At 35.9% G+C, this 18,216-nt stretch overlaps 1 protein-coding gene across 4 annotated transcripts in view; it reads left to right on the forward strand.

Annotated features, from left to right (window-relative positions):
* Positions 1-18,216, forward strand: part of RARS2 (arginyl-tRNA synthetase 2, mitochondrial) — a 79,471-nt gene that overhangs the window by 16,002 nt on the left and 45,253 nt on the right. For all 4 annotated transcript variants that reach the window (XM_053664846.1, XM_037143842.2, XM_053664844.1 and 1 more), the window contains exons 5-8: positions 6,372-6,469; positions 11,548-11,603; positions 13,435-13,518; positions 16,898-16,974. In XM_053664846.1, coding sequence (XP_053520821.1) covers positions 6,372-6,469; positions 11,548-11,603; positions 13,435-13,518; positions 16,898-16,974 — 315 coding nt within the window. The remainder of the gene's footprint in view (positions 1-6,371; positions 6,470-11,547; positions 11,604-13,434; positions 13,519-16,897; positions 16,975-18,216) is intronic.

The following is an 18,216-nucleotide window of genomic DNA, read 5'->3' on the forward strand; positions in this document are numbered from 1 at the left end:
CAAAATTTCTTTTGAGAAATCAGCTGATGGTCTTAGGGGAACTCGTTTATAGGTAACTCTGCTTCTCTCTTGCTGCTTTTAAGATTCTCTCTTTATCTTTAATCTTTGGCACTTTAATTATGATGTGTCTTGGTGTGTTCCTCTTTGGGTCCAACTTGTTTGGGACTCTGTGCTTCCTGGACTTATGTGTATTTCCTTTGCCAAATTAAGGAAGTTTTCTTTCATTATTTTTTCAAAATAAGTTTTCGATTTCTTGCTCCTCCACTTCTCCTTCTGGCACCCTGATGATTCGGATGTTGGCTCATTTAAAGTTGTCCCAGAGGTTCCTAAACCTATCCTCAATATTTTTTTAATTCTTTTTTGTTCCTGCTGTACTGATTGAATGCTTTTTCCTTCCTTGTGTTCCAAATCATTGATCTGATTCTGGTTTCATCCTCTCAACTATTGGTTCCCTGTAGATTTTTCTTTATTTTACTTACTGTAACCTTCATTTCTTTCCTTATGTCTTTGCTGTACTCAGTGAGTTCTTCGAGCATCCTGAACACCAGTGTTTTGAACTCTGCATCTGATAGATTAGTTATCTCCATTTTGTTTAGTTCTTTTTCTGGGGGTTTGTTCTGTTCTTTCCTGTGGGCCATATTTCTTTGTCTCCTCAGTTTGGCAGCCTTGCTGTGTTTATTTCTGTGTATTAGGTAGAGCTGCTTTGACTCACTGTAAAATGTACCTGTACATTGTGTAGAGCCTTAGGTAGAGCCTTAGGTAATCATGAGAGCGGGGCAACCTGCTTCACCACTCTGTAACTCTCTGTGAGGGGAGGGTTAGAGAGGGGATAATGCCACTGCCTCGCTTCTAGAGGTTTGCCAGCTCTCTCCTTGTTTCCAGTCATTTCACCCACTTTCTATATGCAACTGCCGGCCTTCCAACTGTAGCCCTGGTGGTGAATCAAGGAGTGGGTGGGTTTGCATTCGTTCTAGGACCATTCAGGCCCTTTAAATGAACTCTCCTGAAATTCTAGCAGGTTCTTCCGCTGCCCCAGCCCCCACTGATTTTTACATCCAGAAGTTATGGGGATTTACCTTTTTAGCACTGAAACCCTGGGCCTTGTGTTCTGGCTTGGAGCTAGGATCACTCACTCCCAAGGTATCTGTCCCAATTTTTATCCACCACATATGAATGTGGGATCACCCAACCTGCCACTGCCGCCACCTCTCCATGCCACACTGCCTCTCCACCCATCTCAGCGCTCCACCCCTCCTACCCATCTGGATGAATGTGGTTTCTTTAAATCCTTAATTGTAGGACTTCCATACAGCTCAATTTTCTGGCAGTTCTAATTGTTATTTGTTGTGAGAAATAAGAGAAATACTTGTAATTCTCTCTGTGATCGCATGAAGGAGGTGAAGTGTGTCTCCTACACCTCCATCTTACTGGAAGTCATAAATTATAATTTTTTAATGATAATTCTTTTTTGCTTAAAGTCTGATTTCTTCTACATCTGGGTCTATTATTTCTGGCCTTAAATAGTGATCATTTGTATGCCTAATGAATTTTTCAGGTCATATCAAGAAAAATATTCAGCTCTTTTGGGACCATTAAAAATCCTTTTTTTGTTGTTTATATTTTAAAGTTATCAGGATTGACATATAGCCAGTGATTTATCTCCAAAACTTACTCCTCAAAAAGAGAATTATTAATTTGTCATCACTTATACATGCACAAACTTAGCCTGCATGAAATGTTACCTGTTCCTGGATTGCAGTTGAGTTATTAGCTCTGCAAGCACCAAGGATGATTAAATGTTAGCTTAAGTTTGGATCATTAATAGTGGCTTACAATCTCTTCATGAGTCATTCTCAAAGGTAGGAGGCTAAACTGTAAATTAGATGCAATAGAAACTGCCAGATCTGTGGGACTAGATCATAAAATTTCAAAGCTAGAAGATGGTATGATCAGTTCATACATTGTGAAGAACTGTCACTTTGGTACCAGACTTTCACATGTTAGTAGCTTATGGATGACTTTCAAAAGAAATTACCTTCAAGTAATAATAATTTCATACTGGGGGGAAAATTAGCTAGGAGATTAGCTAGGAAATAATCCTGTTTTTTATGTATGCCTTAGAAGTACCCAGTGGATAACATCACTTTTATTTCACATATATACATGCATTTTTTCATTTGCCAAATTCAATTTTGCATGCTCTAAGACTTAAGAAAAAAGAGATACTGATTTAAATGGTTCTAATTTTGGTCATCATTTTACTAATTAAGTTTATGTTAGTAGGCAGTCAGGATGCATTCAAGTAATGTGTAGTGCCAGTTGGTTGAACGCAAGGAAAGAATGAATAATTAAGTACGTTTCCACTATTGACCAAAGAATTGACTAGACAAATAGGTAGTAGTAACTCACTTAGAAGTCCTGTTGAGAGCTGGAGAAAAATAGCAACCAATGAAGAGTTAGGTAAAATGACAAAAGTCATCCACAGAAAGGTGATGGTGATAGATAAACGAGTGCTAGCCAATTAGAATATTTGTTAAAGCACTCCAAAAAGTGAAAACTTTGATAGATTTATTTTCTGATTATATATTCATTATGCACCTATATTTACATTACCGAGTACCTCTTACATTTAGGCATGTTGATGAATATGGGTGTCTAGCTTGTTCATCTATTGGAATGAGGGAATTTACTAGCTCATTGCCAGTCTAGAGTTAATAGCTTTCTTTTATGTGCCCATTAATTTAATAAACTTTCTGCTTATTATTTACCAGGGACTATATTACTGAAATCTAAAGATAGTTCCTGCCCTTAAGGAACTTATGATCAAAAATAGAAGCATAAAAAATCATGTAAAGTGTGATGGGTATGATAATATGATAACTAATATAATGGAGGCATGTTTAACGTTGCAATCCAGTGTAAAGAAAGTTGCACTTAAGTCTGTCTTGAGGCAAGAAGAATAACCTTGAATTGAGATAAAGATAAAGAAGAATTTACCTGGGGGATACAAGAGCTGGCAGAGAGGACAGCTTGGGCCAGAGTACAGACAGTCAAAAACATGCCATGGTCTGGAAATCAGCTAGTATGCTTTGAGTATGCGTTGCATATAGGATAGTATGGGGAAGATATGAAATTACACACCGTGAAGAGCCTTATGTGCTCTGCATAAAGAGTTTTAGCATTTTCCCGTGTCTACCACAGCTAGATATGATAATTTTTGGTATTACACTAATAAAGTTTCATTTTATCACTATCAACTTCACTATACTTTAATAGTTATACAATTGACTCTTGAACAACACAGGTTTGAACTGCATGGATCCACTTATACATGGATTTTTTTCAATAAATAACTGTAAATCTATTTTCTCTTCCTGATGATTTTTTAAATATGTTTTTCTCTAGATTACTTTATTGTAAGAATACAGTATATAGTATATATAACATACAAAAATGTGTTAATAGACTGTTTATCAGTGAGGCTTCCTGTTAACAGTAGGCTATTAGTAGTTTTGGGGGAGTCAAAAATTCTACATGGGTTTTCAACTGCACTGGGGCTCAGTGCTCCTAACCCCTACACTCTTCAAGGGCCAACTGTGTATTTATATGTACATTATAGGAAGATAGGTGTTATTGCTTTGTAGTGGTTGTTTTGTAGTGGTATAGCTGACATATGATGAGGCAGAGGGTACAACTACAATGATATTTGGGAGATAGCACATTAGCTGGGCTTGGTGATTAATATCTGATTGGTTGTGGATATGAGGGAGGGAAAGGGGTAATCTTAGGAACTCCTTCTTGTGTTTTAGACTTGATTAGTTGGGGGTAAAGTTCACAGAAATGGAGAATGCAGAAGGAGGAGACATGTTAGGTTGGCCAAAAAGTTGGTTTGGTTATTTCCGTAAGAGCACTCTGATAACACTTAGTTGTCTTTAACTTCATTTGAAACAGTTTCATTAGATTATACTGTAATTGCTGTCCTATCGGCACACATGAAAAACAAAACTTATCAAAATTGATGAATTTTTGTGCAGCCATTTTAATATTGAAGATGGAAGAAAATACACATTTTCAGCATATTATGCTTTATTATTTGAAAAAAGGTAAAACAGCTGAAATTTTTTAAAAAGATGTGTGCAGTGTATGAAGAAGGTGCTGTGACTTATCAAACATGTCAAAGGTGGTTTGCAAAGTTTCATATACATCAGTTAAAGTTGATAGTGATAAAATCAAGACATTGAAAATGATGAATGTGGGAGATAGCCAATATACTCAAAATTTCCAAATCAATAAAGTTACTCAGGAAAATGAAAAATGTACCTTTTATTTTATGGAAAAAATGAACTTTTTGGCCAACCCAATATATTCTATTTGAAGTGCTTGAGCGAGCTGTCCAGTCCTGAGCTGAATATATCACTCTGTGGCACAGGAGATATTCTGTTAGGTAAGTAGTAGTTGAAGTCTTCACAATTTATACCTAGGAGAAGGGTCATGTAAGGACTAGAAGCAAGGAAGGAGAACAGGGTGGGAAGTGGAGGGACAGGCAGTGGTAGAGGAGCCTGCAAAGGAAACCAGGAGGCAAAAGTGAGTAGAGAGTGAGTGGTGTCGTTACAGCCAGAGAGGGAGGGTCACTGCACGAGGAGGGGAGTCTTCAGCTAAGGTGGTGAGAAGTGGGCATCCCTGGGGAAGGCGGCAAGGTACAGAGGCATCAAAAGGCACTCACTCTAGACTTGAACTTTACCTCGTTTATTTTTTTATTTTAGAAAAAGAATGTACTCATAAAAGTAATACATTAAAATGTAAGCATTCATTTAAGTTTGGCATTTAGAATTTTGACTGGAGAGCACTTTCAGTGAAATAGTAGAGAAAAAAGCTCTAGGTCACAGGGTGGGTCAAATTGTAAAAGGAATGTTTGGAAGTGAAGCATATAGGATAGTTCTTCATTAAAGTTACTTTTTTGTATTTGTGCCAGAGAAACCAATGAACTGAGTCATTTATAAAGAGCATTCTAACTTACTGCTGTATTACCATTTGTGGAGTCTACCATCCAGTACATAAAAAGGGATGGAAAGTGAAAAAGATGGATAGACTTTAACTTTAGAACAATCTGAGTATGAATTTCTTCTCACTGTTTACCTCCCCACTTGGAGCCTTCTTGTCACACATATTCTTGAAGTAATTAACATTTAATAGGCACCTAGTGTGTGACAGGCACTCTTCTCTTAGACGTCTCTGTGTTTATTAATCCTTTATCTCTGTGTCCCACTGTACGGTGTGAGTGAAGGGAATGTTTTCTCCGTGTCCTTGGGCAAAGACTTGTACATACTGTTTCTGAACTTTAGTTTTTGCAGCAGTTTGGTGGGAAATGTTGGCCACCTCTAAGATTATGATGCTTAAAGATAACATAAAAGCATCTAGACTTGAACCTAGTATCTGAAAAGTATTACTTTGATGCTTCCTGCTACCTTTCTGCCTTTTCCAATAAGTGACCATCTTAACTAACTCTTATAAGATCATAAAATTCTTCATGTCATAAACTGCATATTTAGGACTCATAATCCACTTTGAAAAATAGAAGTAAAAGTCTATCACAGTAAATTCAAAATCCTAAAATAAATCATCACCATTAGCAAAGTAAAGTATGAATTTTGTGAAGTATATAATTGTCCTTTGTTAATAACTAAAAATTAACCTGGACTATGTTTTGGTTGTTTCTGTAAAATTTCCTGGTTTTTACTTACATAGCCAATAAGCATTTGAATTCTAATTTTTTATTTGTTTTCTACCATCACTTGTGATTATTAGTGTCACAAAAGTAGCAGCAGCATGAGATAAATAGCACATAAGCTATGGAGGAAAAGCAATTACATGACTTAATAGCCATATGACCTTGGGTAAATTACTTAACCCCTCTGTGCTCCTACTTTCTCATTTGTAAAAATGATGTCTATCTCTTAAGGTTATTGTGTGGATTAAATGTGTACATACATAGGAAATGCTTAGAACAGTGCCTGACACACGGTATGGAGTCAGTAAAATATTAGATGCTGCTCCTGGTTTTGTTGTTATCAGTACTGTTTGCTATGGGACTTCTAGCAGTTACTTAGCCCCTCTAAACTTCAATTTCTTCACCTGTGAAATGCCTACATGATTAATCACTGTGCGGAGGGATAGACAGAATGTATTGTATAAAAGAGCACACAGCCCCTGTAGATAGGAACTCAAGAAGGTGGTACTGCTGACATTGCTATAAAATTCTCAGTTCCATAAATTAGAATAAGCAAATCAGCAACATTTAGTTCCCAGTAATAAAGTACTTTTAAAAATTGCAGTTCTTTTTCTATCATTAAATCTCAGCCTTTACTTTTCAGACAGTGCTAAATCAAGTAATCGAAGATGGCTCAAAATATGGATTGAAAAGTGAGCTTTTCTCTGGTCTTCCCCAGAAGAAGATTGTGGTTGAATTCAGGTGAGTGCTACTCTTATGTGTTAGTTAATCAGTTGGCTGAGCAGGTGACTCTCTTTACTATCATCATCTGAGGTATCATGAAATTACATGTGGAAAAATTGCAAACCAGTGAGATTATATTAGTTTCTTAAAATCACAGTGAATTCAATAAAAATTTTTGTACTCCAATTAAAAAAAAAGTCTAGTGATTATCATGGGCTGTTTCTTTTTTTGAATTTAAGTATTTAACAGTTACTTTTTTGGAATAACTAGTTCTTTTTAGTAAAATTTTAAAGCGGAGATAATGCTTACTATCATATTAAAATTTTTAACATAATTTGATTCCAGAGAATAACCTCGTAGTATTTGTCATGTATAATTTTTTTAATTATCAGAAAAATAGCTTGAAGTTTTAATATATCTCTAAATAGCCTTCAGAGACTATTTAGAGTCTTCATCAGTACAACTATCTAATATTTGAACTGTTTTTAAGTAACCAAAAAAAGAAAAGGAAATACTTTCAGAGCATAGCTGACAGGTTAACAGCTTGTAAAAATTATCAGAGATGTTGAATTTGCCTTCCTAAAACCTAAAGAAGAGTCTTAATGAATTTTTTTCCTCATATAGGAAGCTAGAACTTGCTAGAGCCTTTTATTTCCTTAAGTATATATTTCTGTGGAGGATTTTTTAAATTTGATATGGGAAATAGGACTGCGGGTTTTCTAACTCATTATAATTTATGAGGATAACTTAATTCAACTTAGATATGATTAACACCTGCTTAATCAGAAGTAAATGAGTTTTATGGTTTCCACATTTGTACTGCCTCTGCTGTTAATTCTGTTCTTAGAAAAAACATCCTGTAAGAATCCATAAACTCATCTGTTTATGATGAGGACTGATTGCTGACTGAACTAATGATCCTATGGAGCAGTCAGAGAATATGAATAAATATTACACTACCAGTGCACTCCAATCATGATACTTAAAAGTTAAGCTTAAACATTTGTTGTATCACAGAGAGGAGAGGGACTTCCTGTGGTCCCCCTGAGGCCACCTTCCAAAGTAACTTGCCTGTCATTTCAGTTACCTCCTCTTGCGTTATTTCAAAACTGGTATGGTTCAGTGGGTTGAGCACAGGCCTGCAAACCAAAGGATCATTTGATCAATTCCCAGTCAGAGTTCATGCCTGGATTATGGACCTGGTCCTCAGGGGCATTCAAGAGGCAGCCACACATTGATGTTTCTCTTCCTTTCTTTCTCCCTCCCTTCCCCTCTCTCTAAAAATAAATAAAATCTTTAAAAAAAAACTTAATACAAGGATTAACAATCTTCAGCTAATGGGCAAAATCCAGCCTGCCACATGTTTTAGTAAAGTTTTATTGGAACACAGGCCAGCACATTCAGTTAACATGCCTGTAGTGGCTGCTTTTATACTATAGTGACAGTTGAATAGAGTTGAGTTGAATAGTTGAGATCAGAATAGTTTAGGCTTGGCCCGCAAGCCTATAATATTTACTATCTGGCTCTTTAAGAAAAGGTTTGCCAACTCCTGGTAAGTATCTTGAAACAACCATTTTAATGTTCATGACTCCACAGATCAAGAAATCAGGGATGGTTTAGCTCACTGATTCGTTTACTTGCCTGTGGTCACTTAACGCAGCTCTGTTTATCTAGAGATTATACTGGGACTAGAAATACAGGTGGCTCATTTACTTGTATGGCTGCTCACCTGAGGGCTGGCTAGGCATCTCTGTACACATTGTCTCTCCAACAGAGTAACCAGACCTCTTTACAAAGGTGATTAGGGCTCCAAGATGGTAAACACATCTGGTCTTCAAATAGGCACAGCCTCCCTTCTGTCACATTCTGCTGCTCAAAGCAAGTCACATCAGCCCACATCCAGGGGGAGGAAAAATGCACTACATCTCTTAGTGGCAGAGATTTGTGGCCATCTTTATTTTCAGGTCTTCACATTGATGTAGGACATATCACCTTCTCTGGAGAGGCACTTCAGCACCCTATTACTCTCACAGCCTGTGCTTTTACCTAACCAGCAGCAAAGGAAAATCAGTAGGGAGGTGGTATAGTATCTGTTCCATGCATACCTCCTTAAAATCATGCCATTTTAAGCTTCTTGAAACTTGAAAAGTTGCCACCAGTGCTCATTTCTAACACCTTCTTTCTCTTTTCACTTCCCCATCTTTCCTGCCCAGCCAAGCTCAAAATACCAAAACCTTAGTTTTCCTTACTCATTTATTCTCTGGCTTTTCTCCTCAGTTTTTGTTTCCCATACAGTGTTCTTTTTTATTTATGCTTGCAAGAAATATCAAAAAATAAACTGTTTTATTCGAGTAATAGGCTTTTTCTATGGTGATTTATTTGCCTATGGATTTACCCCCTCTGCTTTTTTCCAAAGTGGTTAAGGATGGCTAGAACTTAAATGAGCATCTGAGCTGATGAAGGTAGAGTCCATTTCTGCCATTTTTGCTCTCTGTCGTGTTCCATCTGGCATTGCTGTGGGCAGACCATAGCTGTCCTCCTCCCTTGGAAGTTTTCTAGCTGCTGTGGTGCTTACCACTGTGATTTCAAAGTAGAGACAAACAGGTGGGGGATGGGGCAAAATTGATAGAAACATTGTTCTTCAATTTCTTCTGAAAATGAGAGATGTGATAGAAAAGCAAGTTTTAAATAGTGTCTCAAATAGACCAAACAGCTTTCCCCCTAAAAGCAACAGATATAATCACAGTCCTCCAAAAATTCGCCCCTTACATTGAGATGATGATGTTAATAGGTCAGGTAACTTGTTCAGGGTCATAGTTCTAACTCTGACTCTGGAACCTGCATACCTAACCTTTACTGCTTCTCTGATAACATATACATGTTTTGTCAGATTTAGGAGCAGTGTGATGAAGTACCAGAGTAGAAGACTGTCCATCATAGGTGGTGTAAAACTTGAAGATAATTACTGTTGCCTCTCTCTGCAAAGTCTGCCTTTCTTATTCATTCAGATCAAACCTGCAGGAGCAGTCAATAGTGATAGCCTTTCCTCTTCTTTCCTCAACACAGTCTTCTCCTACCCTCTTCTGTGCCCCATGCAAAGTGTTCTCACAGAACAGATTGAGGATCTCTGATTACAAAAATGAGAAACCAAAAGATGAGGGTAACCAGTTCTGACTCCTAGTAACTGATTTCACCAAATCAGTTACTAGGAGTCAGAACTGGTTACTCTCATGGTCTCTGGTCTCTGGTCTCTTACGTGAGAAATAAGAGCAATAATATTTGTCCTTTCTTATAAGATTGAGGAAATTAACATGAAATAATTTTTTACAAGCCCCAGTAAGGTGTCCAAACTATAATTCATTCACTGCTGCTACTTTGGTTGCCAGGGAGTTGAATTTGTATTTCCCATCTTACTGTTTTTCCTTCCCAATAGGAATATGGTGCCAGAGGATGGCAAGTTGATGATTTCAAGTGGCTTTTTGTTAAGGCTGAAGACCTACATAGATTCAATTCTTTTATCCCTAGAGGAAAAAAACAAAAGCTCTGTGAAAGCTTAAAAAAATAATAATATAAATACCTAAAATACTTTTGAAAAAATCAAAGATTGAAAAAGTATATTCAGTAAAAAGAAAGTCTCCTCCCCATCTCAGTTTCCTGGTTCTCTCCTTTGGGCATTCACCAGACTAGCTTTTTATTTAGCCAGCTAGAGATATTCTGTGCCTTCATAAACAGATCTCACACATTATATATTGTTTGAATCCTTGCTTTTTTCAATAGCAGAACCTCCAAGTTCTGCTGGTTTGTAGTTTTATTGTTTTGTAGTATTATTTGTTAATCTCTTTTTAAATCAGCTTTATTGAGGTATAATTACAACACAGTTCACCATATTTCAGCATATAATTTGATGAGTTTTGGCAAAAGTGTACACACTGTGTAACCACCACTACAGTTGTGTATAGTAATAGAACTTTTCTGTCTTTGTTTTCTATTTTATTAATTGATTTGTGCTTTTCTCTATATTATTCTCTTTTATTTTGCTTACTTCAGTCCTCCTCTTCTAGTTTTTTAAAGGAAAACCTTAGGTTATTGATTTGAAACTTTTTCCTTCTCCAATATAAACATTTTGTGCTATAAATTTTTGTTCTTTAGCTCACAGATTTGCTGTTAAGGCAGTCCTAGAGATCACCTTGTTTGTTCTCATTCTCTCAAAATCACAGACCTTAACTACCCAGCTTTATAAAACTAGTGTTTTATATATTTTTCTGGTTTTCTGGTTAATTCATCTTTTTAATATTGAAAAACTTATAAAAATTTCAAACATATACAAAAGAGAAATAAAATTAAATCCCATATACTCATCACCCAGATTCAAATGATCAAGATATTGCCACATTGGCTTTATTACCTCTTTTTCTTGTTGTCCCAGTTCCCTCATCTATAAAATAAGAGATAACACAGTACCTCACTTCACACTTCTTATGGGTATGAAGTGAGTTAATGCATGTTAAGTGCATTAACATGCCTGTTAGTAGTGAGTGCCTTACAAGCATTTATATTGTTAAATTATTGACTAAAACTTCTTAAGCATACAGAAGAGTGTGATAAAGGTGTTGATTGAGAATTTGGAGTGGTGAATAAGATTTCTGATTATTCTAGGAAGATTACTTCATAAGTATTTTTTTAATATTTTTTCTTAATTTCTGATACAGTAAATATTGATAGATACTACCTATACAAACAAAATTTCTTTGGGACCCTCAATAATTTTTAACAAGATAAAGGGTTTATGAACTGGTACACTAAATATAATTCCCACACATTGTTTGTGTCAAAACAATATTTATGAATGTCTTCATTTTTTAAATCAATCCTTAAATGTATCTGCTTCTTAAGTGTGCCACTTCTGTGTATGGCACCGCCTCATGCATTACAGGGTCAGTTTCTCTAAGGAGGATCCTTTGAGTTCTGACTTATCTTTGCCACAAATTACTAAAGGCCTGAGTCCCCAGATGTGTTAAACTGTGGAGGCTTGACATAGTTCATTTTAGAACTCTTGTTCTTAGAACAGAAATATAATTTTTTGCAATTATTTGCAGTTCACCTAACATTGCCAAAAAATTTCACGTTGGACATTTGCGTTCCACCATCATAGGTAAGTGTCATTTCACAGAAAGTACTAAATGTGCCTTTGATAGTTCAGTCTTATGGTTTAATGCTTAAATGACAATAGAACAAAAAAGTTTAAATTTATATGAGCTTGATAATAAATATTACATGAAATGGGAAAAATTGGTTTAAAAGTGGAAAAAAGAAATTTGTTCAAAACCAAAAGATTAATTCAGAAACCAGTTTTAACTGGTATATTTGTTATGATTTTAACTCTATAAAAATATGAAAAATTATGTATATGAGATCTAAAAGATGTAAAAATGAAAATAATTACTGTATTTTTCAGGCCATAAAACATACCTAGGTTTTAGGGGGAAAAAATGAAGCAAAAAATGGGGTAAAATATTTATTAACATAAATAATGTAATATTTCACCAATGTAAATGTAAACAGAACTCAACAGCAGCATTAACAACCATTATTCCTCCCAAATTTGGACAATGGGGGGAACGTACATCTTATAATCCAAAAAATACAATAATGTGGGGATGGTAATAATCGCTCCCAATTTTTTTGTTATATGTTTTGTTTTAAAAAAGAAACAATGTTGTATGTCAGTTGTATCTCAATTTAAATAAAAAAGGAAACTCAGTCTTAGTGATGGGTGTGCTAACTGGAGTGTTCAAGACTGGAAATTGAAGCAAGTCTATCCTAATAAAGATTACTATCGTACTTTATAGCTGTAATGTTTTAGTGCAGCAATTTCAGCCTTTTTTATTTCATGGCACACATAAACTGATTACTAAAATTCCACTCCACAAAATCTGACCAAAAAAAAAACAACAACAGATGATTTTGATTCATTCACACCGTGGCTGTTGTGTTGGCTGTTGTCATTTTTTTATTTGAAAATTTAGGGAAAGAGGTCACTGCCCCTGACTAAACACATAGTAGGGTATTGCATGTTTTAAAATTCCTTGCAGCACAGCACTGTGCCACTTGAAGCACACCAGTTGACAGTCACTGGTTTAGTGCGTAGCTTTATGATTTTTATATATTTAAAACATATAATGCAGCATTCCAGTTTAAAAACTGCAATTAGAATTGGAACTGACTTTGAAGTTTATCTCATCTAATCTGTCTTTCAGTATAAAAATTTGTCTATGGAATGCTAAAGAGAAAGTCATTTAACCTATACTTGAAAACTTCTAAGAATTGGAGAAATCAGCAGTTGTGGCATACATTATTATTAAACTGGAGTCAGCTTTCATTGTTACAAAGTTCTCAAGCTGCATTTTTAGAGAAGAAATGATAGGACTTGATGAAAAAAGAGTATAACAAATATACAGTCTAAGAAGAGCTACATGAGTAAGTCAAAATTAAAGGAGTGATGAAAAGGAATGATGGATAGAGCATGACAAAGTTTTTTAATAGTTAAGGGAAGTACTTAGACCAGGAAGAGAGAATATTTATTGAGAATCTACTTGGCAGAGTGAGCTATTTAGAAATAAAGCCAGTATAGCTCAGGGTCTTTAGGGCACAGCCCAATTGCTTCTTATTAATTACCAAGATAGTGTTATTTTCTGTCCTTGGCATTGACTTGGACATGTTCCCTACTCCCATTAATGTTAATAAACACTTTGTTCTTGTGAAAGTTAGGAGATTCCTTATAGTAAGTGCCCCCACAATAATTTCTTACTTTCCATTTCGTAGATGAAAACACAATACTGGATGTTTTAATTAAAAAAAAAACTGAATTGTTAAATTTTACCAAAAGAATTTTCTATATTACACTTTGATAATAGAGAAGCACATGGTTCTTATGCCAAAATGGATAATAAGAGTGAGAAACTATATGTTTTATTCATTGCTAGGAAATTTCATAGCAAATCTCAAAGAAGCTTTAGGACATCAAGTAACTAGAATAAATTACCTTGGAGACTGGGGCATGCAGTTTGGTAAGTAAGTTTGATATTTTATTTTTCATTTTAGTGTTAAATGTGATATGTTTTAATATCAGGTCACTTGATCATCTGGACAGAATATAGGCAGAATCTCATTAGATAAAGTAGTGCTTCCTACTTGTTTTTTTTCTTCCTAATGGCTCTTTGCATAAATCTTGTATTCTATTTATTAGACTAATTCTCACCACACAAGTAAGTTTTGAGGGAGGAAACTTCATACATTTAGATAAACACCAAATAAATACAGAGTTTTGTGGTTTTATTAAAGAAAATATCTTATATTTGTGAGTTAAATGGAGAAATAAATACACAGGGAAAAAAGTAAAGCTTTATATACTCTTCTCAACCACAGGCCCACCTCTATTTTTAAAGATTTTACTCACTCTTAGAGGGAAGGGAACGGAGGGAGAAAGAGAGGTAGAGAAACAGGGATCTGTTGCCTCTTGCACACGCCCTGACTGGGGACCTGGCCTGCAGCCCATGGGCCTTGACCAGGAATCAAACCAATGGCCTTTCACTTTGTGAGATGATGCCCAAACCACTGAGCCACACAGGTCAGAGCAAGCCACCATTTTTTAAGAGACTTTATTTATTTGGTTTTTTAGAGAGAGGGGGGAAGAAAGGGAGAGAAACATTGATATGAGAGAGAAACATCAATTAGTTGCACTCCCATGTGCCCCAGTCAGGGACCAAACCTATAACCCAGGCATGTGCCCTGATAAGAAATCGAACCGGCAACCTTTCACTTTGTGGGATGATGCCCAACCTACTGAGCCACACCAGCCAAGGCGTGACCCACCATTTTTTAAATAAGGGAAGTCCAGCCTCCCTGGGCCCTCCTACATCTTTTTATATCCCTGGTCTGTGATCTGGAGGAAAAACAAAGAGGAAGAGAAGAGCGAGACCCAGGCAGATAAGTGCCACAAATTATCTCCAGTATCAATAATTTAGTCAGAATCATTCCTAGCTCATACACACCAGTAATCAGATTATGGAAAGGCAAGACAAATGTAGTTGCTAAGATGGTAAAGGATTGGTAGCATGTAAAATTTCAGGTTTAAAAAAATCTCTGACCACTACTGTGCATGCTTTTAAGTACCAGCACTTAAAGTGTCACCTCTGTAAAGCACTGACACACAGACACATCCTTGCCCACTTTCTCACATCACCACATTCCTACCAGCTCTATTCAAATAGGCTTCTGTCTCACTGTCTTATTTGCGTGCTTCTCTTCCTGCTAGGCAATATGGTTTTTGAGGGCATGGAGTGTGTCTTAATTATTTTTTATCTGTAATGCTTGGCACATAAGGGGCACTTAGAATGATGAATGACTCTGACTCTGTCCAGGGAGGTATTTTATAATAGTAATCCAAAAGAAAGGCTAAGTAATATTTTAAAGCTTCTGTGAAGTGCAGTGTGCATTGCCTGTTGTAAAGTTTACTGGCAGTACTATGTTTTATATCTAGTGAAATGAAATCAAAGCTTTCGAAAGACAGACTTATGACTTTTTCTTATTAATATTATTCTTTGAGTTAAAAAAATCTTTTTCTAGACCTTAAACAGGGTAGAACTTGAATCTACTCTTACATCCACTGTGCTTTTATGTGGAGGAATCAGAAAACATGCCCTGCATTTTAAAACTTTACCTGCAGTTCATAGCATCTGGTAGTCAGAGGTTTAGGCTCTAGGCTTAACAGTTGGATTTAATAGATGGTGTCCAGTTTGCATTAGTTTGACCAACTTAAGGCATTTCACAGACATTAGCAAATATGTGATTGTGGTAGTCATAAAATTTTAGCTGCAGGAGTTTATTATAGCTGTTTTTTCTCTATAGAACTGCAGTGCTTATTGATCTGTCAACATTTCCATTATAATCGTTATTGTTGAAGAGTTAATTTTGGTTGTTTCAGCCATCCCATATTGGAAGTTTGCAGACATTCTTAGGCACAAAATTAGTTTTTGAAAATATATTAGGTGAAATGTTAAATGGAATTGGCGTTTACTTTTCCTATTTCTGTTTTTTAGAACACTGAGCATCTTTCCAAACCCTGCTTGCTCCCAAGACTCTAAATCACAATCATATGTGCTTTTGCTTGAAAGTGAATAGAGCTGGTACATATTTTAGTCATCCTTCTAGGCCTGTCTCAGCTCCAAAGCATTATACTCATATAGCCATGTGTTCAGTAGCATCCCACTCTCTTCTAAGCCTGTACAGAAAAATGTGCACCAATCTGCAAGGCCCAGTGGCACTAGGTCCTTTAGAGCTGATACTTGGTAATTGATATAGTTGTAGAAAGGTGATTTTTTAAATACTTAAACTGTAATACACCTTTTATTGCTGTTGGTCCCAGGCTGCAGATACCCTTTCAAACTGAAATTGTGATCATCTTTTAGTACAATGTCCTAAAGTATTCACAGTCCACACTATGTGTTTTCATTGCTGGATTATAAACTTCAATTATTTTTTAAAAAGATTCAAATAAACATTGTTTCTGAATGCTAAACTTATCATCAAAGGCTGAAAAAAAAGTATTGACAAAAGTTGGCCAGGTAAAAGAATTTTGTTGCTAGGTCACCTTGAATGAGAGAAATAATCAGGGATGTTTCAAGTGTTACTTTTTATTGCCTTAATTCAATTATTTGTTTAAGAACTAATGTTATCATACCAATATAATTCCTACTTTTGTTTTATTTTAACATTTACAGGGTTTTTTAAATACTTTTTAAATTTATTTTTAGAGAGAGGGGAGAGGAGGGAGAAAGAGAGATAGAAAAACATCAATGTGTGGTTGCCTTTCACGCAACCCTTACTGGGGCCCCACCTGGCCCACAACCTGTGCATGTGCCCTGACTGGGAATCATACTGGTGACCCTTTGGTTCCCAAGCCTGTGCTCAATCCACTGAGCCACACCAGCCAGGTCTACATTTATAAGTTTAAAAGAAAGTTCTGAAATCACTTGCCATCAGTTTATCTTCACAAACTTTGAGTGTCCAGTGCCCAGCATCATGCTTTCCCCAGAGTGACTGCTCAAGAAATGATTCTTTTATTCTGTCTTCTAGGGAACTGTTGAACACTGTTATTACAAAGACAAATTAGTTTTAGCCCCTGCCTTTGATGAGTTTATAGTCTTGGTTTCTGTGAAATTAATTTTAGTAATTGATCTATTTCAACCTGTTGAATTTGTGATTCAATATATTGAATTTTACTTGTGTTAGTTTATGGGGTAGCAGAAGGTGATAGTATGTGTTTGCAATGTTCTCAAGATACATAATTATGGGAGATTGATCTTTTTATACAACTATACCTGTTCCCTGCCATGATTGTTCTCTGCTGTTCCATTTTATGTTTTCATTTATGGATTATTGCAATAGGTCTTCTGGGAACTGGCTTCCAACTGTTTGGCTATGAAGAAAAACTCCAGTCCAATCCTTTACAACATCTCTTTGAAGTAAGTCGTTGAGAAACAACATTAGAAAATACTTCAACTTTCCTTTTTTCAGAGTACTATGCAGCTTGCTAACACATTTATAGTCCCAGAGGTTTTAACAAATGTTTCTTAAAACAAGGAACCAAAAAAATTAAAAATGTTGTTTTTATATAACTAGGGAGTTCTTTCAATTTTCAAGTGCAGATGTTCTTTTATTACTACTTTAGTTGATTTGAGAAAGTAGTTCTCTAGGTATAGAATCATCTTAGAATAAACACCTAAGATAACAATTTAACACATGGGAATTTCTCAATTTTTGTCATTTGCTGTATGCTGCAGCTTTCTTCATGGTAGTAACTACAGTTCATCTGCACTTCATAACATGAGAATATACTATTTTGCTCTTGTTTTGGTGTGGAGGAAAGAAGGTGTGTTTCTCTCTGAATTTGTACGTGCTTTCTTAATTTCTGGCTTTTGGCTTTTTTTCCTGGCTTTTGTCCAATGTGAACTCCTTTCTATTCTAATTCATTTAGTCCCTTCATGTCTCTGTCATCAGTCCTTCCTGGAATTCATTAATAAAACTCTTCCTGTCCACTTAATCTCCAGGGATGTGTTTCCTTTTCCTTGCCTCAGTTATCTCTGGTACTGCTGGGCCTCACAAAAGTGCAGATACATCTTCAGCCATGTTGGTGACATACCAGGGAATCAGACTAAAGATGTTATGCCTGTGTATGAGGAAGAGTGTGTGCCAAAATAATGCTTATTTTCTCTAACCAAAGTCACAAAGTGCTTCCTTGTTTTTCCTTTTTTCTTTCTTTTTCTTTTCTTTTTCTTTTTTATTTTATTGATTATGCCATTACAGTTGTTCTATTCCCCTCTTCATTACCCTCCACCCTGCACACCCCCTCCCCCACCATTTCCCCCCTTTAGTTTATGACCACATGTCTCAAGTTCTTTAGATTCTATATTTCCCCTACTGTTCTTGTCCTCCCCCCATTTTCTACCTACCATCTATGCTACTTATTTTCTGTACCTTCTCCCCCCTTCTCCTTCTCCCACTCCCCTGTTTTTAACCCTCTATGTGATCTTCATTTCTATGGTTGCACTCCTGATCTAGCTGTCCTCTTAGTTTGCTTTTGTTTTAGATGTGGTTGTTAATAACTGTGAGTTTGCTGTCCTTTCACTGTTCATCTTTTTTATCTTCTTTTTCTTAAATAGGTCCCTTTAACATTTCATATAATAGGGCTTGGTGATGATGAACTC

Source organism: Artibeus jamaicensis, unplaced genomic scaffold, assembly GCF_021234435.1.
Source record: "Artibeus jamaicensis isolate MK-2021 breed Jamaican fruit bat unplaced genomic scaffold, CSHL_Jam_final contig_387, whole genome shotgun sequence".
In the NCBI taxonomy this organism is placed as follows: Eukaryota; Metazoa; Chordata; class Mammalia; order Chiroptera; family Phyllostomidae; genus Artibeus; species Artibeus jamaicensis.